General features: G+C 32.5%; 1 protein-coding gene across 4 annotated transcripts; it reads left to right on the top strand.

Moving 5' to 3' along the window:
• Nucleotides 1-429: 429 nt before the first annotated feature.
• MANEA (mannosidase endo-alpha) lies at nucleotides 430-26,563 on the top strand. Of its 4 annotated transcripts, none has more exons than XM_037843898.1 (5): nucleotides 430-575; nucleotides 8,366-8,583; nucleotides 14,843-14,952; nucleotides 21,950-22,026; nucleotides 23,243-26,563. In XM_037843898.1, the coding sequence occupies exons 2-5, from the start codon at nucleotides 8,556-8,558 to the stop codon at nucleotides 23,898-23,900; spliced, it is 873 nt and encodes a 290-aa protein (XP_037699826.1). In that variant the 5' UTR covers nucleotides 430-575; nucleotides 8,366-8,555; the 3' UTR covers nucleotides 23,901-26,563. The 4 variants fall into 4 exon arrangements, with proteins under 4 accessions (XP_037699826.1, XP_037699823.1, XP_037699824.1 ...); XM_037843895.1 differs by having other exon boundaries at nucleotides 8,002-8,583; XM_037843896.1 differs by lacking the exon at nucleotides 430-575 and adding an exon at nucleotides 582-787 and having other exon boundaries at nucleotides 8,002-8,583.

The following is a 26,563-nucleotide window of genomic DNA, read 5'->3' as shown; positions in this document are numbered from 1 at the left end:
TCAATAACTATTTTTATAAGTACTCCAGTACAAATGATATCATAAACACATGTGCAAATTACTTAAAAATGTCAACTGTTTACCTTGGGATCCCATGTTAAAGTTCCACTTAAAAACAAATGGTAAAATGGTTCCTCAACTGAAAAAGTTTCAAAACAACCAGTGAACTAGAGTTAAAAGCAAAGAAGCAAAGAAACTGGCCTCTATTTGTGAGGGCTTCCCAGCAGAGCTTTACAAGACAGTTTCTAAACAAGGGGATGGTTATCTCTAGTTGTAGAAAGAGGAAGCGAGGCCAGCCGGACTCCACCCTGTCGCTTTTCCCCACAGGCCAGGACCCGGGTCTTTTATCAACGCCCCTCCCAGAGAAGAAGGGCCAGTAGTCGCCTGCAGCGGCCAAGTCTCCCGGAGTCCCGCCCACTAGCCCCGCCCCTCGGGGCTCCAGGAATTCCCCGCGCGCGCCTCTTGGGAGGCGGTGGTGGGTGGTTTCGTCCGAGACCGCCCTCGGCTTTCGGCGTACCTGCCTAGGCCGCTCAGTCGGTCGAGTCCCAGCTTTTAGCCGGGATTCCCAGACTTTGGTGAGTAACTGAAGAATCAGAGCTCCTCAGACGCGGCTGCGGCTGGCCCCAAGCGTCTGCGCGACGGGCCCGCCAGCCAATCTGCTCGGCGCTTTCCGGCTGTTGCCCTTTGACCCCGCGCCTCCAGGGCGGCGGGCGGGAGGTGTACGGCTCCGAGCCTGGGGGTCCGGGGCTGGTGTGGCCTGTAATGCCTCCTCTCTAGTTTGATCTAGGTTAGTTTTATTGCCCTCTCGCCTTCTTTTCCGACTACGCCGGCCTCGTCCCCGCCTCTTCTTTGGAGCGGATCTTATGCCGCCTAGGTTTTCCTTTTTACCCCAAGAAGGTGGAAATTCCGCGACTGTGGGAAGCCTTTCAACGCCTGGTCCTTTTGAAACCCCCATTCCTAGGCTTGGGCTTGAGCCGACCCGGAAAGCTGAAGGATAGAGGCATAGCGGGTCAGGGTGCGGCAAGCGGGGCGCAGCAGCAAGGTTGCTGTCACCTATCTCTGGTTCCTTTGGGCGTCACGAGAAGAGAGCAAGGATGGCGAGGCCACCAGTACTACTGCCCCTTGCTGAGTCTCAGGATGCAAATTGAAATACAGTTATGACAGTTTATTTTTACTTGGTTGCAGGTCCCTACGGATAAATATTAAGGAAAAATGTGGAAGTACTTTAAGAAAAAGTAGTATTTTAATTATAGGAACTTAAAAAACAAGTAGTACAGGAGTAAGCTGTTCATGTTGTTTAGGTAATATTTTTAAAAATATAAGATCTAGGTATTGGTGCTGTTAATCACTTTGTTTGTAAGTCACTTTCATGACATTGCAGTGCCCCATTCTTATTGAACTGTTTTTGAACCCTGAAAAACGGTGGAGTGTAGTGATCTTGTGGATTTTCAGCTCTTGTGCTTAAGACATTTCCAGAACTGCTGCTTTATGTGATGAATAGTGAGCGTATGATCAGAAAGTAAATGTCTTCACATTAAATTTGGACAATAGTTCATGGAGTAGGTAACAGTTAATCATTGTTTTCTAAGTCCATAATCTTTCAATGAAAACATAACCAAATGTCAGCATTTTTCATCCATGTCAGAAAAACTGCAGTGATAATATTCTTTAAATTTTGTTTGTGGACTACCTTGTGGGAAGGTAGAATTCCAAGAGGGGAAGAACTTGAGCTTTGGAGCCAGACTTGCTCTGCCACTTGCTAGTTGCTTAATCTTGGTCATTTGCTAAGCCTAGACACTGTGAAAACGTTACTGACTGCTCTCTGCCTCCAGTTTCCTTATCTATAAAATGGTGTCGAACGAGTTTCTAACTTCATTGGGTTGTGAAGATTAAAACATCCATTTAGAAAAGTACCTGGCTTATGGTGAATGTTTAATATCTGTTAGTTAGCTTTTGATATGATCATAATTTTTATCATTGTCATTACCATCACTGCTGTCTCCCCTGACCTGACCTTGCTGGACCCCTTCTTTTTTCCTTCTTATTTTTCATTTCCACTTTCTGGTTCACTATTCAAAAGTACCCAACAAAACTTTATATTGACATCTCTACCAATGCCGGTTTTTAGTCTCAAGAAGGGAGGTATATTGAGCTCCAAAACCTTCTGCAGTTGCAGATTTTGAAACTTAAAAGTGCACCACATTGAAAACAACAACAAAGGAAGTTGGAAAGCATTGTTAGAAAAACTGTCCTACAAATTTTGTATTTCCAAATTGACTTATTAATGTTAAATTCAAAATAGCATGCTAGAATTTTTTTGTTTAAATGAAGGAATTTGGGGGTTTTTTCTAAAGTTATACCAAATCTGAAACTTGAAAGGACAGAAATCTTAGTGTCTTGTTATATTCCAGGCATTGCTCATCATTTGTGCTAAAACTGACTTATATGGCTCTCACCTCAATCCTAAAAGATAGGTGAAGAAATTTTGCTCATAGAAGTAACTTATTCAGCATCCTGCAGTTAGTAAGTGGTGGAGGACTTCCTGATTCCAAAGCCAAAATGCTGCTCCTTAACTTTTACACCCAGCCTTCCATCCATCCAATTTTTATTGAATGCCTACTCTTTGGAGTTTTCACTGGCAGACATCAGGGAAAAAGACAGGATTTGTACTCCTTCTGATAGGTATATTCTGGGAAGTGGGGAAAACCAATGAATAAACAAATGAGCCAGATAATTTCAGAAAGTGGTTCTGCTGTGAACTAACGAAAATCCAGTGGTATAATGAACAATGAGTAGTGGTGAGTGGTTATTTTGATTGGGTGTTCAGGAAGAGCACTGCAGAAGAGGTGAGATAAAAGCTGAAACCAGGAGGAGATTTGGAGACCTAGTAGTCCTGTCAGAGTGAAGCACAAAGATGCATGCCTTACAATGGGAATGAGTTTTGGTGTGTTTTGGTGTGTTTCAAATATAGAAAGGACTGAAAGTGAAGGACTGAAAGTGAAGGAAAGATTGGTATACTGTGAAGTCAAAGAATCTTGGCATAGCTATATCCTACCTTTTCACCCTGTACTTCAGAGTTTGGATTGTATTCTAAGTGCAGTGAGAAACCATTGGAAGGGTTTTTGCAAATGTTTAAGTCACCTGAATTACTTTCTAAAAAGGTCCTTCCGGTGTCTTTGTGGAAAATTGGAAGAGACCAAGAGAAAGAAGAAACGGAATATCAGAAGGCTGTGGCAGTAATCCAGGTGGGGGAGTGGCTTGGAGTAGGATGGTAGTGGTGGAGATGAAGATAACAGATGAGCTTGGAGTATTTTGGAGGTAGAAGCAGTACAGTTTATGATAGATTAGATGTAATAGGTGAGGGAAAGGGGGGAGTCAAGGATTATTTGAAGGAGATTTGTTCAAATCATTTGTAACAGTACTTCATAACATTAGCTTAAATGATTCGATTGTATATTTTTTAGGTGATGGGAGATATTATACAGTTAATGAAGTCCAACCTCTATTTTAAAGATAGGAAAACTGAGGCCCAGTTAGGATTGGGATTTCTGTTTCATATCTCTCCAATTAAGCCACAGTTGTTCTTGTTCACAATCCTAGGTCAGTAAAAGAATGTCCAAAGGGGTCTCATTGCAGTTGCCTCAAGTCTTACTTCCGAACTGAAAGGGAAGTGGACACTCTACCCTTTTCCACCTCTGCTTATGAATTTCTGCTTTCTTCAGATTGAAAGTGAAATATTGTATCTAGTACAGGTTTTATCTCAACAACAGAAATTGATCTTTAAAAGGAACTTGATTATTTGACTGGATTTAGTGAGTCAACTACAGTTTGGTATATTATATGTATAAATCTTAAATATTTTAAATATTTTGTATCTTTTATGTTTGCTGTAATTATTAACTTCCTTAATAATTTAATCTAATTTTAATAATTAGATTAAAAAGGCTAATGGAGCATGTTAGCAATATTCTTGTTCATTGCTAGAATTCTTAATCAGAGGGGTGTTTTAATTAAGTTATTGCAAAGGCTCTTTCAAAAGAATTATGTCAAGTAATATTTTTTAAATTCAACATTAAGAACGCTTCAGAAGCTGTTTAAAGGTATTTTAATACTTAAGAGTACTTCATTATGGGTGCCAATGAGAAATATATATAATATAAAAATATATAAATATATAAAGTATAAATATATATATTCTGGATAGGTAAGATTTTACTATCTAGTGAATCAGAATCCTTTTGACAGCTTTTTGGTCCTTTTGAATATTTCTGTTTTCATGACTATAAATCTAAATTTTTTATCTTACACTAAACATTTTATAGTAGTTGTCAGCATAGGTATCTTTTTGAAATGGCATTTTTCATTTTGTTAAATATTGACTTTCTCTAAAATACTATTTATTGTGTTAAAAATATACATAGTTGTAATATTTTTCTCTGTAATCTTTTTATAGTCTTTTTAAAGTAAAACTGTGTTGTGGCTAATTATGTGTTTTAAAATATGATGATGTTTAAACAACTCGAGTTAGACTTCCCAGACCAGCCGTTTTTGTCAGAAGTTTGGCTATTGCATGTTCGCATTCTCACATTCTTTTCAGACATGCCAAAACACAAGGTTATTTATATTTAAGGGGGAACAAAAAGACCATTTTCCCACTCAGGAGACAGGTTTAGGATTCACCAATTGCTAGGGAAGGGGAATTAGAAATTATTTCTCCATGTCTTATAATCTAGTATAAGTAGTGAACAGTGGGACACTGAAATTGTACAGTTAACGAAACAGAAGCAGTTGGTAATTTTGATATATAATATCTCAGCTATCGACGTAGTAGAAGGATAAGATTATACTTAACTGAATTTCTGTTAACCAAAGGTTACAGGTGTTTACAATAAAACTGCCCAGGGCAAAAAAGCCCCTGACACAGAAACTAATTTTGCAAGTTCCAGATGTGCTTTCTAATATTAGCTATATTTATCCCCAGAGGCTTTACACTGAATAAGATTAGAAGAAAACAATACACCCCTCCAGAAAAATAGCACCAGAGGTTTCTATAATTTAATAATAGATAATTAAATGGTGAAAGCTTTTTGGGTTTTCTGTGAAACAGAATAGCAGTAAATACTTTTGAAATAATAATTGATATATCTCACCTTGCTTCTGGATCTCTTGTAACTTATAGCTAGTTGAATGTGTCTAATAGTTTGTATTAGACATCACTAGACCTCTAAGTCAAAAACTAACATTTCAATAGATAAAAGCACAAAACAAGAAAATAGGAACCATAATTTCAAAACAACCTATTCTGAATAATGTAACTTGCCTTTTGAAGATAATGGATTTTCAATAGCCAGTACTTCGGGTAGTTTTCTGCTTTGGGAACTTGTGATTCTTTTTACCCACATGACTTGTGAAACTTCTTTGTCTTTTTGAAGCCAGGTAAATAGCTCCCCATCCGTTTTCTGCAAGAAAAGATCATAATTTTTATTACAAGGGACTTTTAAAATGATTAGATCTTTATTTTTATATATTATATATATATATATAATTTTATATATAATATATATAAATATATATATATATAATTCATCATAGGTAATATGTACAATATAAGCTATAAATTCAAAGATCATAATAATGCCTTTCATCCTCACAAAAATCCTATGCATGAGATAATAACTCACTTTCACATGAGGGTGCAAGCGCAGATCAGGTCACTTGTGTAGGTCAAATACCTATAAAATGGCAAAGGTGGAATTTAACTCAGGCATTTGGACTCAGGAGCCCATATTTATAATCACAATGTTCTGCTGCCTTTTATTAGGTTGAGATGATTTATTATTTATTCTGTAATTTGGGATAAAGATTGAGCCAATGGATTATCTGTAATGATGTAATAAAGTTTGACTGAATGTATTAACTTAATATAAATGAAAAGAAGGAGGAACCAGTTTGAGAAATTACATTTACAGACAAGAGGGAAAAAAAAAGAAGGCTGCTTCCAAAATGGGCATTTTGTGCTTTATGTTTATATGTGAATCTAGGAAATGAATCTTAACAAGTGTAAAAAAAGTTTGAGAGCTATTTATACACTATATTTCTTTACTTTTTATTTATTCCTGAAGCCACTTGGTATTTACCATTCGATTAAAATATTATTCTTTCAAATTTTCTCCAGTATACTTTTTCTTGCATGATACAAAGAACAATTTGTCAGAAAACAAAACATTTAGGCTTTTTTTAAGAAGTTGTTAAGTGACCTGCCCAGGGTCACCCAACTAGGTCAACTTGGCTGGCTTGAAATAAGATCTTCAGAGTTCAAGATCGATATTCTTTCTATTATGTGTGTGACTCTTCTATGAATTTCACCACTCTTATCTCCAGTCAACATCTCAAAAATCAATGTCTTCCTAATTTTGAAAATCAGTAGTCATTCCCCCCATTCTCTGTAATTCATCAGCATTCAATATTGTCGATGAGTCCTTGTAAAATACCTGCCCCAACTTTTCTTCCTTGTAAAGAATTGTCTTAATTTTAGAAAACAGAGTAAGAAAGCATCAGTATTTTATCACTCAAAGGTAACTGTTATACATGTTGAAGTGTATTTCCTTCCTCTGTGTGTATGTGTGTATCTTTAATATAGTTGAGATCAAATTATGTCCACAAATTTTTTTTCTGCTTTCATGACTTGTCAAAATTCATAATTTCTTCTTTAAACAAAAGGAAGAATTTATTTATTGGAAATTTCAGAGCAACAATATATAGTTGTATGCTAAAATGCTTTTATTATAACTATGCCTATCCAACGTGATAGGGCGGCTGCATTCCCAGTGTAACTTATGTGAATTGTACTTGTCGAGGTGTTCAATAGAGCTTGATATACTGCCTGAGTTGGGCCTTCCTAGGAATAAGCAGGTTTTTTGTTAACCATTCACATCTTCCAATTTGCCATTGGGAATCTTTTTTTCCTTACCTTTTAATTTTGAATTACTTTTAGAATTATAGAGAAGTTTCAAAAATATGAACAATTCAACAATTCCTGTATATTTTCCTGTAGATTTACCAAATGGTAATATTTTTTTCACATTTGCTTTGTCATTATGTACATACCCACACAGATGCAATAATATATTACATTGTGCATAATTATATATACATATTATATAGAGTATACATGTGTGTATCTACCCCTCTCTAATAACAACTAGTAATGTTGCAAAATAATGTGAAAAGGAACATCTGTTTGTCATTGTTAAAAAAACTACCAAGATAGGAAGAGCCTGCAGGGTCTATACACAGTAGGGAAAAATTTGTGTAATATATATAAAAATATACACATATACATACATACATATATGCATATACGTATATGTACACACTTGCAAAGTAATTACATTTTAAAAATTAATAATATCTAACTTGTAATAATTCTTTTCCTTTACTGTCATTTGTTTTTATTTTTGTCTGATTCTATTTTGTTTTAAAATGTCATTTTAAATGTGATTATCCCTTCTTGTTAAATCTATATTTTAGTTAAAAAATGACTGCTGAAAAATCCATTTTATGACTAAGTTTTTTCGTATTTCCTTTTTAGTATAGCCTTTCATTTTAACTATGATCTTTTAATTTTACACTTGTATTTAGAAAATTTCAGTCCATAGGCATAGAAGACTGTTCCTTTCTATACTGAATATATGCAAAATCTGTGTCCATGATGAAAATTAAATATATTTTGCTTTCTTTAATAAAATTCCTAAAATGTTTATCTGACTAAATATAGCTGGCATACAAATGAAGGTAATATTTTCAAATCATTACTTTCATTTAGTCTATTCATATATAGATTCTTTTGCAGACATCAATATTTGATGATATGATTAACTTAAAATGCACTTTCTGAATTTTTCAATGTAATGCACTTTATGGATTTTAGTTTTCAGTTTGAATATATTGGAAAATGTTATTAATGCCACCTACTAATTACCTTTTTCCAATAAATTGCAGCTAAACATTTACCTTTTTGGAGTTTAAAGTATGTCATCATGGCAAAGTTTCGGAGAAGGACTTGCATCATTTTGTCACTTTTTATTCTATTTATTTTCTCTATGATGATGGGTTTAAAAACTCTGAGACCAAATACAGCTACGTTTGGAGATCCTTTTGGACTTGACCTCTTTCCAGACCTTCGTCAACGAACCGTTCACTTGGGGGAAAAAATTGATTCCCAAAAGAGCGACAAAGTCAACAGTGAAACAAATACCAAGAGTTTAAAAAGTGTCGAAATCATTATGAAACCTTCCAAAGCCTCTGAACATAATCTGGAAGAACTGCCACCTCTGAATTATTATTTACATGTATTTTATTACAGTTGGTATGGAAATCCACAGTTTGATGGTAAATATGTACATTGGAACCATCCAGTTTTGGAGCATTGGGATCCTAGAATAGCCAAGAATTATCCACAAGGAAAACACAGTCCCCCAGATGACATTGGCTCTAGCTTTTATCCTGAGTTGGGAAGTTACAGCTCTCGGGATCCTTCTGTCATAGAAACTCATATGAAACAAATGCGTTCAGCTTCAATAGGTAATTATTTTTGTTGTGTATATGTATGTATTAATATACCTTTTTTTGCGAACATTAAATTTCTTCACATTGTTATTAATAATATTTTTATATTCTTAACCTCCAAATTAAACCATATAAGGTCTTAAAAATCCAGGCAATACTTTTTACATTGTTCTTAATTTAGGGTCCTTTCTGAACATCTTGTTTTTGTTGATTTATAATTTAATTCTCTTTCTGAATTTTATTATGATTTACCTAAAATACAGTGAATTCTCCTACTTTAAGTAAACAGTCCAAAGTTTCTCAAAGATACATACCTGTTTAAATATCAGCCTATTAAATAAAATATTTCTAGAATTTTATATTCTAAAAGTTTCATTTTGCTTCCATTTTTCATTATGACTCCCTTCCCAAGGGAACTGTAATCTCATTTTCATCACTGGAGATTAGGTGTTAATGTTGTAATTCACAAAAATGAATCTTCCACCATTTCTTTGTATGTATGTCTGAGTTCTTTTTCTCAGCATGATATTTTAAGATTTAAGCATATTGTTAACTATATCCATAGTTAATCAGTAGTTTAATCATTTTTATTGCTAAGTACTATTCTATTATATGTTTATAGCAAATTTGTTTCTGAATTTGCCTGTTGATGGACATTTGGTTCTTTGAAACCTCAGGCATATAGCATATAATTTGGTCTTGCTTTTTTGCATTTTTTTTTTTTTTTTGAAACTAGTCTGAAAATCCTTTAAAAATTTCTGTGTTTATTTCATTTATATAATGTAATAAAAATATGATTGATTTTAAATATTCTATTTTGCCATTTTTCTGTTTGTCCCTTTTTCCTCTCATTTTCTGCCTTCTCTTGTACTGAATATATTTAGCATTCCATTTTAAATGCTTTTCTGGTTTATTAGATATATTTCTTTTTTTGTGTGTGTGATTGTCCTCGAGTTTACAATATCAATCTTTATCTTATAATCTACCTTTAAACAGTATAATACCTAATATATAATTAAAACATAAAAACTTACAACAGTATGTCTCCATTTTCTTCCTTTTTCCTCTTTGTGCTAATGTTATAGTGCATTTTACTACAACCTAAGTTTTAAATCCTACAATATGTTATTATTTTTCTTTAATCAGTAAATTAGCATTTTAAAAAATGTTTAAATAAGGAAAGAAAAGTCTTAAATTTATCCATGTTTTACCATGTCATCACTCTATTCTTTTGTGTAGATCTAGGTTTCCATCTGCTTTCTTCCTTCAGTCTGAGCAACTTCCTTTAACAGTTTGTCATTTCTCCTTTTTATAAAAATTTCAGCACCTTCAAGGATGCAATTAACTTCTGGCTTTTGTTTCCGATGAGGTCAGCAGTTATCCTTTATTGTTGTTCCTGCACCCTTCCCCGTACTTCCTCTGCCCTCTCCTTCTGGCCTCCAGTTCCACATACGTAGATCGAGTCATATTGTCCCACAGGTGAACAATATGAAAAAAATATAATTTGGTGCCTTCAAATTATTTAATTCATTGATATTCCCTTTGCAAAACCTGCCTTATTCAATTCCCTCAATCTTGTTAGAGCCCCTAGCAGTAGGACCAAGAAGATAGATGTTCTTTCATTTTTCTGGCTCTTCATAACAGTACAAAGTTACTGTGGCGCTCATATGTGTATAGAAATGCAGGGTTCTCTTGTGAACAAAACATGGCAGAGTTCTGTGAGTCTGCATCAAATACATGCAAGATAACTGGGTCCGTTCCCCCATGAAATTTTTGTGTTTTTTCAATTATTTAAAAAATCCAATTTTCTAGTATATTCTGAAGGCTCTAGTTTTCTATGTGTATTGTGACATAAAATAAGCTTGGTAAATTTTTAAATAGCCTTGATTGTTTGTGTGTTGTGTGTGTGTGTCTGTATTTAATAATTTACTTTTGGGGGAGGACCTTTTCAAATGATCTTTTTCTCTTTTATGAAGAATTTGTATCACTTTTGGTAGTTTTTGTTGAATCAAGACCAATTATTCTTTATGGCTGAAAAACTATGCTTTACTGACAGAGAAAATGGTTATTCTTGGAAGGTTTCATTTTCTGTATACAAATTCAACTGTATACATGAAGGTTTTTTTTTCCCTCAGCTAGAAATATTTTTATGTTATAATCTTATTGTGATTATGAGGAAAAGTTTCATTTTACTTTCAGTTTTTTGCCTATCTAATGTTTATAAAGAACTTTTCTCCCCACTTCTTAACTTTCTATGTATATTATATGAATATAAATTATTTCTAAACATTGTCAATAATGCAATTATTTTTATTTTAAATGTTGACAATTTCCCAAAATTTTAATTTTTGGTGAATTTTCTGATGAGAAAAATAAACAACCTTTTGATAGCAATAAAAGTGACAATACTACAGTCTATCTGTAAATAAAGAAATTATTTCTTAACCAATTAAATATTGAGCTATACTTAGTATCATTAGGCAGAGAATAGGTTGATTGTAAAAATGCCAAATGCAAAACACTGTTTTAATCCATGGAGTTGGCATGCTGACTCTGGCATTTCTAAATTGAAGAAGATAGTCATTGAAGGTTATTTAAATTACTTTCTTGTTGAATATGCTTTGACTTCATCTTTAGCATTCATATTTTCCCTTTGCTATAAATGCCCTTCTTTTTATTCTTAAGTTGAATTGCTGTGTGAATTATACTATTATATCACAGACTAAAAGTCAGTTGACCTTCTGCTTTTAAAATTAGAAGTACTGTGTATATAAACCCTATTGGTCCAACCTTTTTTTTTCTAGAAAAGGATGATGAAATTAAAATGAAGTATTGATATTATATTTAGACCCCAATTATAATAATATTGAAATTTAGTCAGGTAGCTTATAGAAGCCTTTGCTAGATTTGCAAGCTCTTCATGTCTCATGTCTTTTTAAGTAAATCAAATTACATCATATATTCTGTCTTGTATTGATAACTTAGATTTTAAAGAGTCCAAGGGATACCTTATTATTTTTATTTAATCTTAGAAAAATTAGTGGAGTCCTCAGAATAATGGCACCCAAGAATGCCCATGTCTAATCCCCAGAATCTGTGAAGATGTTAAATGGCAAACAGAATTAAGATTGCTAATCAACTGACCCTGAGATTGGATTATTTGGGTTTGCCCAATCTAATCACAGGAGTCCTTAAAAGTAGAAGAAGGAAAAGAAAAAGTCAGAGAGATACGATGTGAAAAGGACTCCAACCACTATTGCTGACTTTGGAGATGGAAGAAGGGGGGCCACAAGCCAAAGAAGGTAGTGGCCTTTAACAGCTGACTACCATAAGGAAAGAGAGTCTCCCCTAGAGACTCCACAAAGGGATGTAATTCAGTCTGACACCTTGATCCTAGCCCACTGAAATCCATGTCACACTTCTGACCTGCAGAACTGTCAAATAATAAATCTGTGTTGTTCTAAGAACGGTTTTTAAAGGTTTTCTTTCTTTAGAATTTTGTTATTTTCAGCATATAAATCGTACCCAAAGTTTGTTACATTTTTGAAAATACCTTTTTTTTTAGGGGACTGCTATTGTAAATGGTGCTTCTTGAGTGGGTTTTAGTAGTTTTTGTCTTTCTAAGGAAATTATCTAATCTATTTTGTCGGATTTATGAACATAATGTTCATAGTATTCTTTATTATCCTTTTGAAGTCTGAGGAGTTTGTGTGGTTGTTGCTACTTTCATTTCTGTTGATAATTTGCTGTTTTTCTCTTCTTTTTCTTGCTCAGTTTGTCTAGAGGTCTAGGGGTTTATTCATATTATTGATTCTTTCAGTGAACCAGCATTTGGCTTAATTGATTTTCTCTATTTTTCTCATTTCAGTTGATTTCTACTCTCATCTTTTTTATTTCCTTGATTCTCCTTGCTTTGAGCTTAATTTGGTCTTCTTTATGTAGTCTTAATGTAGAAGCTTATTAGTATACTGCTTTGAGACTCTTCTTAAATGATAGCATTTAGTTTAATACACTTTCCTATATACATATACATATATATATATGTATTTCCTTGAGACTTACTTTTTGACCCATGTGTTAATTAGAATAATTTAATTTGTAAATACATGTGAAATTTTCTAGATATCTTTCTGCTATGATTTCTAGTTTAATTCCATGTGTCTAGAGACTATACTTTTTATGATTTCCATTATTTAAAATTTGTTGAGGTTTATACTGTAGTCTAACTTGGTGAATATTCTATGTGCATGGGAAATGAATGTGTATTCTGCTGTTGTTGAATGGAGTTTCTTATAAACATTAGTTAGGTGAAGTTCTTGATCTTATTATTCAGGTCTTCTCTATCCTTGCAGATTTTCTGTCGTCTTCTGTCAATTACTGAGAAAGGAGTATTGGCATCTCCACGTATAATTGTAGATTTATCTATTTCTCCTTTCAGATCTATCAGTTTTTGCTACATATATTTTGCAGCTCTTCTATTAGGTACTTACACATTTAGGAATATTATGTCTTACTGGATAATTAAGTCTTTTGTTTTAAGGCAAATTCTTCTTTATTTTTGGTAGAATTCTTTGTTCTGAAATTTCTTTGACATTAGTATAACTACTACAACCTTGTTTGATCACTTAGTGTTTGACTGGTTTCTCGTTTTCCATGCTTTTACTTCTGATTTATCTATGTCTTTATACTTAAAGTGGTTTTCTTATACATAGCATATGGTTAGTCCTTTTTTAATACAGTCTTACATTTTGTCTTTAAATTGATGTGATTAGAACATTTAAAATTAGTTATGGATATGATTGGAGAGATTAAAATATACCATCTTGCTAGCTGCTTCCTATTTCTTCCATCTATTATTCTTTGTCTCTTTTATTTCCTATTTCTGATATCTTTTGGATTCATAGAGCAGTTGTTATGATTCCATTTAGTCTCCATTATTTGTTTATTATTTAAAACATTTGCTTTCACTTTTTTTCTAGTTGTTAACCTAGAGTTTACCAAATATACCTTTATACAATCAGTCTACTTACCAGTGAGATACCACTTTCTGGGTAGTAGAGGGACCTTACAACAACATACTACCAAATCTTCCCTCCCATACGTATTGCTATTGTTATTGTACATTCTTCTAGTACTTAAGGCACTGTATGTTACTAGTATCGTTGGTGTAAACCGGAGCTTGGCAAACATTTTCTGTAATGGGCCAGAGTAAATATTTTTGGCCTTGTAGGCCACATCATTTCTTTTCAACTATTCGACTCTGCCACTGAAACATGAAAGTGCCCTTAAACATATGTAAACAAAGGTATAGCAGATTTGTCCTGAAGAGGGCAAGATTTGGTCCGTAGGCCATAGTTTACTAGCTCCAACTTTATATATAATCAATTATATATATATAAAATCAATTAAAAATAAGAAAAAGTGGATCTTTTTTTTTCCCATTTGTTTATTTCATCTCCAGCATTTCACACATTTTTTGTGTAGATTGAAGTGTATGCCTGGTATCAGACTCATCCTGCCTGAAAATTTCCCTTTAACATTTCTTGTAGTACCAGTTTGTTTGCAATGAAGTAAAGTTTTGTTTGTCTCTTATTTGTGAGTGATGTTTCCTCTGTTATGCAGTACTCTGTGAGCAGGTTTGGGGATTTTGTGGTTTTTGTTTCTTTGTTTGCTTTTGAAACTCTAAAAATGCTACTGCATTATCTTCTGTCTTCTTTGGTTTCTGATGTAATTTTTTAAGATCTCTTTTTCTATTATTTTTTATATCTTCTCCTGTACATATCTTTCTCTATCTTTTGTCTCTGGCTGCCTTCAAGATTTTTTCTTTGTTTTTGCTTTTCAGCAGCTTGAATACCATGTATATATCTCTATATAATGAGGCTTTAAATTAATTGATCTGAAATAGTCCCTTTCCAGTTAGTGATTTCTGGCAGGCTTATGTTTCTGACACCTATTTTGTAATTTACCAGTTCAACAGTAAGTAGGGACTACAGGTAGGAACTGTAATATTGTTTTTCTTTCTTTTGAATCTTTTAAAAGATAATGATGCCTGATAAAGACTTCATAAAAACTAACTATGCTAAGTAATGAAACCACTGTATGTAGTCTGTAAGTTAATAAAAACAACTTTTTATTAAAATATTTCTTTTTTATTGTGAACCATTTGGTACATACTGTGCTTTAAAAAAAAAAAACAAAAACAAAACCTGTAATCGCTACTGTTCCTGTCTTCTTCTTCTTTTCTGTTTTTTTTTTTTTTGGTCTTTTCTATTAGGTGTACTAGCCCTGTCTTGGTACCCACCTGATTCAAGTGATGAAAATGGGGAACCTACTGATGACTTGGTACCAACTATTTTGGATAAAGCTCATAAATATAATCTGAAGGTATTTTATTTTATTTCTAAGCTATACATAGGTTAATTTGTAGACAAGGGGAGAGTAATTACAATTTTGGATTAGTCATTTTAATTCAAAACTTTATCTGAAAATAACGACAAACTCTTTTTTAATGATTCTGTATTTCATAAGGAAAGTAACTGTAACTTAGTATGAGTCTCAGACCTTGAGATCCTTCACTATTTTTCTAACCATATCTTGCATTAATCTCTTATTTATTTACCAGAAAAGGAGGACTGAAATGTTTTGTGAAAATAAAACAGAGATCAGTGAAACTTTTATGTATCAAGGATCTACTAAGAATAAGGGTCAACAATATGACTTTATTTATAGAGTAGTTAGAAAATAGATTGTTCCAGTTTGCTAAAGCTGCCAGAAGGCAAAATACCAGAAATGGATCAGCTTTTACTGTGGGGGTTTATTAGTTCACAAATTTACAGTTCTAAGGAAATGAAAATGTCCCAATTAAGGCATCAATAGGATGATACCTTCTCTGAAGAAAGGCCGATGGCATCTGGGGTTCCTCTGTCATATGGGAGGGCACATGGCAGGAGTCTGCTGGGCCTCTTCCAGGGTTAGCTTCTGGTTTCTGTTGCTTTCTCAGAAATGTCTCTGGGCTTCTGTCTTAGTTTCTCTTTCCCAGCTCCAGGGTGTTTCTAAGCATCCAGGGGTCCTTTCTTAGATTCTCTGGGGCAAACTCTGGATTTCATCTCTTAGCTTCTCTCCTGGTTCTGGTTTCAACAGCTGTCTCCAAAATGTCTCTCGGCGTTTTCTCTCTAAGCAACACTGAGCTCTCTTCAAAATGTCTCTGCATTTTATCCTCTCATAGAGGATGCCAGTAAACTAATTAAGACCTACCTTGAATGGGTGGGGTCACATCTCCATGGAAATAATCTAATAAAAAAATCCCATCCACAGTTGGGTGGGTCACATCTTCATGAAAACAACATAATCAAAATATCCCACCCACAATAAGTCTGCACCTGCAAGACTGGATTAAGAGAACATAGCTTTTGTAGGGTGCATAATAGATTCAAACCAGCACATAGACTTACTCAAAAATTTGTCAAACTCCAGTTTCCATTTGTCTTATAAATACATATAAAATGCAGATGAAAATATCAAGGCAGCTATTAGACCAAGGATATTCTACCCAGTTATTGAGAAATGTTATATATATAAGGGAAAATTTCCCACAATATAATATTGTATTGATTTATTTCAGAAATTATTTAAAAGATTTAAATAATACTACAAAGGAAAATATTATACTGAATAGCAGGAGAATACACATTGTTTTTAAAATCCAAGGGTACATTTCAAAAATCTAATCTTAATAAATGCACAAAAATGATAACCGTAAAGTCTGCATTCACTATCTATTTCATACAACTAAAAGACCATAATTAAGGCCATTTTAAAAATGTTAAAATGTTACAGATTTTAATTGTAATTTATAATTAATTAAAAATAGAATTGCTTTAAAGAGAAAATCAAACCTGAAATTTCATGTGACATGAAAATAAGTAGCAGTTAAAAAACTGCATTATCAATACTACAGTGATAAGAGATTTTGCCAAAGCTCTATTGTGAAAGCAAAATTTGTAATATTAAATTAGCAACCAAGAAGGATGGAAGATAAGTCAACTGAGCCTTCCACTTCCATACAAATGCTTGAAAGAGAACAATAATAAAAAAATAAGCTAAAACAAAGTAGAAGGAAGAATTAATAAGGAGGAAGTGAGAAATTAATTAAATAGAATGCAAAACTTCATCAGTAGCCTGGGTGAATTAATCATGATTTTCCAACTTGGAAAGAAAAACCACAATAGACAAACCACTGGTAAAACTAACAGAAAGAGAGAGAAATAAATTAATATCATCAAAAATCAAAAGGAAAGAACACCTATAGGTAATACCTTACATCAGCATATTTGGAATATACAAAAAATTGACAGGTGTTAAGGAAAATATAAAAAACATTAATTTTTTGTGCAGGAAGAGATTTTAAAATATGAATTGACCCTAGGGGGGAAAACATAAGGTAACTGAACATTTATCTTCCCCCAAACACCAGGTTTTACCTATCAGTTCTATATAGCCTTCAAGGAACAGTTGATTCTTAGATGATATTGAAATGCAGTGGAAAGTATGCATGTCATCTATTCCTGTGTAATAAATTACACCAAAACTTGGCAGCTTAAAACAACAAACATTTATAGTCTCATGCAATTCCTAAGGGTCAGGAGTCTGGCAGTGGCTTAACTGGGTGAATCTGGTTCAAAGTCTCTTGTGTGGTTGTAGTCAAGGTCAGCCAGAAAATCCATTTCCAAGCTCGCTCATGTGGTCGTTGACAAGCCTTAGTTCCTTGCAGCTGTTGGACTGGAGGTTTCGGTTCTTTGCAATGTGGGCCTCTCCACAGGGCTACTGAGTCTCCTCAAGACATGGCAGTTGACTTCCTCAAAGAAAGAATCCAAGAGGGAGAGTCTGATATAGATGCTGGAGTATTTTTCTTACCTTATCTTGGGAGTGACATACTATCACTTCTGCCCTGTTCTAGGCATGGTGGGTGCAGTGCAGGAGGGAACTGCAGAAGGATGTGCATGAATAGCAGGAAGTAGCGATCACTAGGGGCCATCTAGGATGCTGGTTATCATAGAAAACTTTCAGACTTAGTCTATAGTCATAGCACAATCCTGATCCAAAATGAAACAAGAATAGCACAAGAAAGAGACTTATGATCTAATACAACAAATGAAAATAGATGCAGAATTCCTAAAGAAAATTTAGATAAGACGTGTTTATTAGTAGGAATCTAAGAATGGTTCCCTGGGTATGAAATCTGAATCCAAATTGCCTGGATTCAGGTCCTGACTCAGCTACTTAATAGCTGTGCTTGTAACCCTGGTGCTTCAGTTTTCTGATCTCTAAGATGAAAATAGTAACAAAACCCACCTCACAGAGTAGTTATAAAGATTACATGCAGTAATGTAGGTGAACACTTAGATTAATGTCTGGCACAGAGCAAACACTGTGTAAGTTTTAAGTAAATATAAAATTTCGTTGATTATTTAAAAAAGATAAAACATGACCATCTTAATGGGGACTGAAAATTTAAGAAAAAAGAAATAAGCTCATTACTAATAAAACCCTTAATAACCAAAGTACAAGACAGTTCTTTAACTTGATAAAAGGTATCTTTTATAAACCTCTATCAAACATCATACTTCTATGCGCAGTAAATCAAGATTAAGACAAGAATGCCTTATGTTATCAGAATTATTCAGTACTATTATGGAGACTCTAAACAGCAATTTGACTACTTAAAAGGACAAAAAAGAAAACAGTTCTAAATAAAATTATCATTCTTTGCAAATGATACATACCTAGAAAACCCATGAAAATTGTCTAAAAATCTTTTAGTAATTAGCTGGAACAAAAAGAAAATATAATAAACCAATCAATATGATTCCTATATTAAAGCAAAAATAGAATCAGGGAAAAAATGGGGAAAAGTACATTGAAAATAGCAGAGCAGTAGGTATATGAATACATTTATAGCATTTGTTAAAGGATATGCAAGACCTGCATAAATAGAGAAACATGAATTTGCTGAGACGATTCAAAATCGCAAAGTGGCCATTTTCCTCAAATCTATGTATCTATATAATATAATTTGTGAATGTAATGCAATCTCAGTTAAAAATCTCAATAAGATTTTTAATATAAAATTTGACAGGCTAATCCCAAAGTTTATAAATATATTAGAAAAAATTTTTATTAATGAGAGGAAAACATACTTACTCTCAGATTACTCATTTTTTTCCAAGCTTGTAGTCTTTCTGACTACTCTGAGCATCTGTTATTTCATGCACTAAAATGTAAAATACTTTGTTGTCACCATGTTTTTTCAATTAAAACTTTAGATAGAATAATGATATATAAAAATCAGTCATGACCACCAGAATGGCTAAAATTGAAAAGGTTGATAATGCCTAATGATGCCAAGGATATGAAATCATTTGTAACTCTTGTACACTGCTGCTGGGAGTGAAATTGATACAACCACCCTGGAAAACTGTTTGGCAGATTTTACTAAAACAGAACATAACGCCATACCTGACACCAAGCGTTTCTCCTTAATATATTCTCAATTGAAATGCTTGCCTATGCTCATGAAAAAGACAAGTAGTAGAATAGTCAAAGCAGCACTATGATCCTATTTCTGTAAAATTAAAAAACAGGTAAAACTCAGTGTTTGCTATTATAGGTCAGGAGAGTCTAGAAGAGGGGACAAAGAACTCTTCTGCAAAGGAGTGCCAGAAATGTTCTGCTTTTTGATATGAGTTCAAGTTACATGGATATATTTACTTGGTGAAAATTGATTAAGTTGTTCATATATGATATCTGCACTTTTCCTATATGTGTATTATAATTCCATTTACAATAACAAAGTATATAAGGTTTCTAGAAATAAATATAACAAAAGATGTTCATGGGTAGCAAGGTTTTTTTTTTTTTTCCCCTAACTATGTATAAATCACGTCTCATACTATTGGTTTATCAGAATCCATTATCTATTTGGCCTGTGGCCCTAGAGTCATCAATATATCTGATTCTCAGACTTATGTGTTAGATTTTAGTCCATGTGAAACTATTATGTGTGGTAGGTATGTCCATGGTTCTTTTTGTTAAATGATTTTTCAGTTTCATTTGAAACATATTATACTTTGCTTGACCTCTTTTCTTTCCCCCTTTTTTTTTCTTTTTGTACCTAAATGAATAATGTGAATTTATGGTAAAAACTTGGTGACTCTTACCAAATGTAATATACATGGAAGACCTAGAATTTAATTTGACTGCTCTTCAAGGTTGCTTGGAATGAATGAATGAATTCATTCATTCACTCACTCACTCACTCATTGCCTGCTCTGTACCAGATGCTGTATTCCAGTTGCTGACAGTATTAAGAAGAATAAGATATTTTCTCTGTCCTTAAGGGACCTTGTTATTTACTGGAGGCCACAAAGAAACACAAGCAACTGCAGGAAGAGAAAAGTACAAAGTATCATGGTACCATCGGAGTAGAAAAATCTTCCTCGTTCTTGTGGTAGGAGGGTGGAGGGTGTGTAGGGATGAAGGTGGGGAGTAGAAGTGTTGGAAAAGAAGAAAAACTTGATCAGATTTTCACTTAGACTGGCATGGTTATCACTAGAGAGGAGAAAGGGGATTGTGTGGGAATGTTCATATGATCCTCATTCCCTAATCTACAAATTATTAATTATTAATTATAATTACTATACAAATATTTAATTTTATAGTATCCTGTAAGTTTTAAGCTTATTTTAATATTCGTCTAATAGTTTTCCAAAGGGAAGAGAGAAATAGCAACTAGATCACATCATAAATTATATCTGTAAAATAATTATTGCAATTGAAAAGTTAGAAATATATGCAGAAAATTACAAAATATTACATATTCATCAATAATTGCTTTTTGCATTTTCTACAAATATATTGATCTGAATTTTCAAAAGAATGAAGCCATTTATAGTTTGCAGCTTTAAAAGCAAATTCATTTTGAAATGTGGTGTCCTTTATATATAAAATGGAAACTAACTTAGAACATAGAACACTGCATCTAAAGGAAGAATAACTCAAGGTAACATAATATAAGAGAATGAAAATAGCTACACCCTTGCCAATCTTTATTTCAATTGAAGTTAAATATCAAATACCAGAGCTACTGAAAAATCTAACCGCTCTGGCTATATTAATGATACACTGCAGAAATGAATTTAACCTTAGGTTGTTACTGACAAAGACTTCCTTTGTGTAATGTTACCATAATTCTATTTTATTGAAAGTAGAGAATAGTATTTTCACTAAATGCTGTCTGACTCCAATATATTGGTTCTGTGAAAACTAGGAGCACTGATTAATGCAAAATACATTCCACTTTAATTGGGTAATTGAAAACAGTCATTTTGAATAATTGGCATAAAAGTCTCTAGTTCCGTAAGTATTTCATAGAACCTGAAATTAAAACAGTATCAGTAGGTTTATTACATTGCCATAAATATTTTTGATTGTTGTCATTAAGTCAGTAAAATAGGAATGAAAGTGAAAATTCTCATATCTTTGTTTTATTAATCTTAAAGGACTGTCATTTAAGGGAAATATCATCTGTATTATCTACATTACTAGTGAGAAGTGGCATACAAAATGACTTTACTAGCCATAGTTTGTTTTTCTTGATGTATCTACAGGTAATATTTTGGGATTTTTTTTTTTTTTTTTTTTTTAGTTAAAAAAGGTTTAATCTTCTGTGCACACTATTTTAAAAATACTTTTGGTATTGCTTTCTATTTTACTAGTGATATTATGTAAACCATATCAGTAACTTCAGCATTCTGAAAATTATTGTCCTTTACAGTATTAGTGGCTATTATTTTTTCAGTAGTTTTCTTACAAATTCTTTTATTTCTAGTATAAATTAAATTTAGATATTTTTGTAAATTATTTTAATGATACAGTAACTGTTATCATTTTTCAGAAATTTGTTTTTCACTCCATTTAAACTTAATAGAAACACACAAAAAAATTCCAGATATTTCTGGATCATGTTTAAGGGATATGTCTGAATATAGAATATATTCCTATATATTCTCAGTGATCTTAGGCAAGTTACTGAACCCATCTTAGCTTTGACTGCCTCAGTTAGAAAATGGAGGTGATAATAGTAACTAACCTATAGATTGTAATGAAGATTAACTGAGATAATTGTAAAATTTTTAGCATAGTATTTAATGCAGTTGTTAATGTTATTACTATTAGATTTCTCTGGTAACTTCTGTATTCAATAAGTATTCATCCTAAATTAAGTTTTTAAATCAACCACTTTTTAGAAATTTGGCATAGCCTTTCATTTTATTTTTACATTATAGATAATTTTTCCTCTAATAAATTTTTTTGCATGTTTCAGGTCACTTTTCACATAGAACCATATAGTAATCGAGATGATAACAACATGTACAAAAATGTCAAGTACATTATAGACAAGTGAGTCTCTTCTGTGTTCATAATTGCTATTGTATGACCATATGATAATTACTGTTAGAAGAATACATTTAAATTATATTTGAGAGATTTTAATGATTGATTTTAATGGTATGATTTGGCATATTTAATAAAATAAATTTCAACTGTTTTTGTAATAAATGTTACAATCATTTTGTGAAACATTTTGGAAATTCCTTCGAGTTCACTTTCTGTATGAATAAAGATGGCTTTTTTTTTTACTGTTTTACATATTTATTATGCTATTATGATTTCTGTTATTTGACATTTTAGATAGGTGTTATTCTTTAAATCTTATGAATATAGAATTTTGCCTTTTAAATAAAAGTGTTGTGTTTTAACTTGAGAGCCACTGCAACTCTTTTGGTTGCTATTTGCACGGAATGTCTTTTTGCATCCTTTCATTCAACCTATTTGTGTCTTTGGATCTAAAGTGAGTCTCTTGCAAGCAGCATGGAGGTGGATCATATTTTCTTATACATTTTGCCAGTTTCTGCCTATTAATTGGAGACTGTGGCAAGGGCAGATAAAACCGTTGCAAAAATTTCCTACTGTTTTTAAGTTGCTTTTTTCCTGATTCAGCATTTGCTAGGTTGCTATAAGTCTTTAACCATTTTCTAGAATTCTGACGATATTCATTCCAATTGTTTCTACCTATTTTTCATTGTTTCTCTGGAGGAGTGGGTGTTGGACCTGCCTACTCTGCCCTTTTACTGACGTCACTTGTGAACTGCTTTTATAGCAAAGAACCTATATTTAATGTTTCATTTATATTTAGTCTGATTACAAGGAAAGAATTATTAATGCAGTTACATTTTGTCTGTGACAGCTGCTGTTCCCTTACAAAGAAACTTGTTAGCAACAGTGGGATATTTATTACTGATTTTTTTTTAAATTAGTTCATATATTCATGTAGAAATAGTGGGCTTTTATGGCATTATTCATCATTTGTAAACTTCAATATGAGATTATTGATTTCTAGTTTGGTGATGTCCTGAAATAGCCAATATCTCATTTTCCAATGTATAAAACTAAAAGGCACTTTTAATGATTATACTTATTAATTTATTCCCCAAAGAAGTTGAACAATGTGTTTAAATTGCTCTGATAACCTTCATTTTCAGTATATAAACACTTTTTGTCTATGACAAATGAATTGTGAATATTCATTTCAGTTTTACATATGTTTGTGTTCTAGATATGGAAATCATCCAGCCTTTTACAGGTATAAGACTAGGACTGGCAACACTCTTCCTATGTTTTATGTCTATGATTCCTATATTACAAAGCCTGAAAAATGGGCCAATCTGTTAACCATATCAGGATCTCAGAGTGTTCGCAATTCTCCTTATGATGGATTGTTTATTGCACTTCTGGTAGAAGAAGATCATAAATATGAAATTCTTCACAGTGGTTTTGATGGAATTTATACATATTTTGCCACAAATGGTTTTACTTATGGCTCATCACAACAGAACTGGGCTGGCCTAAAACACTTTTGTGATAGCTACAATTTAATATTTATCCCAAGTGTGGGTCCAGGATACATAGATACCAGCATCCGTCCATGGAACACGCACAACACTCGGAACCGAGTTAATGGGAAGTATTATGAAGCTGCTCTGAATGCTGCTCTTCGGGTCCGCCCCAGTTTAATTTCTATCACCTCTTTTAATGAGTGGCATGAAGGAACTCAGATTGAAAAAGCTGTCCCCAAAAGAAACAGTAATACAGTATATTTGGATTACCGGCCTTATAAACCAAGTCTTTATCTAGAACTAACTCACAAGTGGTCTGAAAAATACAGTAAGGAAAGAGCAGTTTATGCATTAGATCATCAGCCGCCTGTTTCTTAATGCACTTATTAAAGTTTAATTATTGAAGTCACTGAATTTCAATACATTCCTTTTGTTTTGAGTTGTGGAAAGAAAATTGTCCAAATCAGTATGTACTGTTACTGTTATCTTTGATGAAAAAGTATGTACTCTTCAGAAGGGATAATATTGTCATTGTCAGCCTTCACAATGTTGCCCTGAGGAAATATCTGAGAGAAAAGTTAATGCAAACAACATTCCCTATAGTATAATTTGCTGCATTTCTGACTGATATTGAAATTCTGCTTTGATGGCAATTTAATTTTGATTTCACAGTAGCTAAATGCCTGTATTAGCACACAGGTAAATCTTCCTTGTGTTCTGGGCCCAAAGAAATAGGACTTTTTATATTTGGTCTATCTCTATGGAATAAATACCTAAAAAGCCTAATGATTTTGTGATAATGTACATTTTATTTCTAATATTTTTCCAATGATTCAGTCATGTTTACTGTATTAGTACTTAGGCTTTGGATAACTCTCCATTGATGAAATTCTTATGAAAACTAAGATTATATATCTTGAGCCATACTGTGAACCATATTGTTAGGAGGTTCTGCTTTTCTGCATCACAATATGTATCATCATTTGCAGATTTTTGGTTACCTATAGCATGCTACCTTTTTGCATGTTTAGAGTTTCTACTTTATTATGCTGAATTCCAGATTTTAGATGCTGTGGAAAGTATTTTTATAAAAGTCAGTGACTGCTTCTTAATTATTAGGAAAACACAATTGTTTCACAATTAATATAAAGATATAATGCCCAAAGTATTTAGTAATCTTTTTTAGGATACCCTGTCTGTCTTTAAATTGTTTAATGTTAATCAGAGACCAACTGTTACATGAGAAAGAAAAGAATCATTGGAATATTTCTTTCTTAAAATATTTTAAGTTATTTTAAAAAGTCAGGGAAAATTTTCTCGCCATTTTAGATTTCAGGAACATGGAACTGAAAGTTTTTTTGTGACTTATTTAATATCACTCCTGAAGTTTGGCTTTTGATTAAGTTACATTTAATAATGATGACAATAATATTCATTTAAAAGACAATACTTTAAATTCTTGTATGTGATAATATACCTCAAAAGTTTATATTTTCATAGAACCTTTCAGGTTAAAACACTTCTGGCCAATAGTTGTGTGCAAATATGACAAATTAATCACATTTGCTAAAGATGAATCTCTTTTACTGTTAATACTAGAGAATAATAAAATGCACTATTATTATAGTTAATATTCAAAACTATAACTACAGTAAAAATCTAATATATGCTATTACACAGATATTTCTTAGATATTTAATTCTATTAAAGAGAAGCAATAAGATAATGCTAAATAATGCACATATAATTCTTCAGAGCATACAGATAGTCATTAGACACAAATCAGCACTGGAATTTATCATAAAAAATCCCATCAAACAAAGAAATTTGTTTCTAAACAGGTTTTGAAATAAAATAGCATGCTTTTGAAAAGCAGCATGATTGATGTTACTCTAAACATTTATAATTTCAGAATTTGCTATCCCTCAGAAAATGATCAGGTCACAGGAAATTAGCACACCAGTAATAATCTGTTACTTTTCAGGGAAAACTTTAAGAATAAATCACTATGCTAGTGACAGAACCAAGCCTCTTCTTGGGATCAATCAAACATATAAAACCTGTGGATTTTTTTTCTTATATGCAGTTAGCCACTATATGTTATTTAGGGATAAACTTGAATAAGTTCTACTTAATCTTTTATAAAATATCCTATGTTATTAAAACTTAGAGGAATAGATACTACAAAGGGATTTTCATAGTTGCTTACATGGTACATTTGAACCAACCATGATAGAAAATTAAATTTATACATATTCCCGAGATAAAGGAAAAAGGAGTAAAAACAGCATCAGTAATCCTCGACATGGATACCACCACACTTTCTATATTGTTCCCATTGCAGACTTAGATAATACTTATAGAACACTTTATCTCTGAACTTCATCACATTTCCCCAACATATAACCCACCCAGCTAGTAGCAATTAGGTAAAAATAAAATAAAGCAGATTCTATCTTGATTACAGAAAGTCAATCTTAAAGGAAAGAATATTTGGAATCTGGTCTCATAATGGATTGGTAGTTTATAACTATATGAATATCATGTTTTTTTTTCTTCTTTTTGAAAAGACAGTTATTAGGAAGAATTATTTCTAATAATTTTGTTAATTCTTAGGTAAGAATGCTTTTGAAATCTTCCTGAAGTATTCATTATAGCACCCTTTACCATTTGACTTGTATCACAGTTTAGACCCTTTTCATCACAAGTAAATATAAGCAAAGAATTTATTTCTTAATTCAAAAACTATGGGTCTTAATTCAATAAACTGAAATAACTTTAAAAAGTAAATGGTATAATATAATGCAATATATAAATCATAATGGATTATTTAATATATTATTCATATTTTATGCTTTAATCGATTTAATTGCTTTGACTGTATGGAAACCATATCTTTACTGCTCCCTTTAAAGACTAATATTGTAAAAAACTACTGTTATTAAAGTTTATCTGAGTTGTGTGTTAACTTTGTTTTATTTTAAGAGTGTAATTAATCATAACATGACTTGTTATATGGGCTAAAATTTCATCTAATAAAA

The sequence above is a fragment of the Choloepus didactylus genome, chromosome 7 (genome assembly GCF_015220235.1).
Source record: "Choloepus didactylus isolate mChoDid1 chromosome 7, mChoDid1.pri, whole genome shotgun sequence".
NCBI lineage: Eukaryota > Metazoa > Chordata > Mammalia > Pilosa > Megalonychidae > Choloepus > Choloepus didactylus.
Note: the sequence above shows the minus strand (reverse complement) of the source record. Positions and strands in the feature narration are given on the sequence as shown.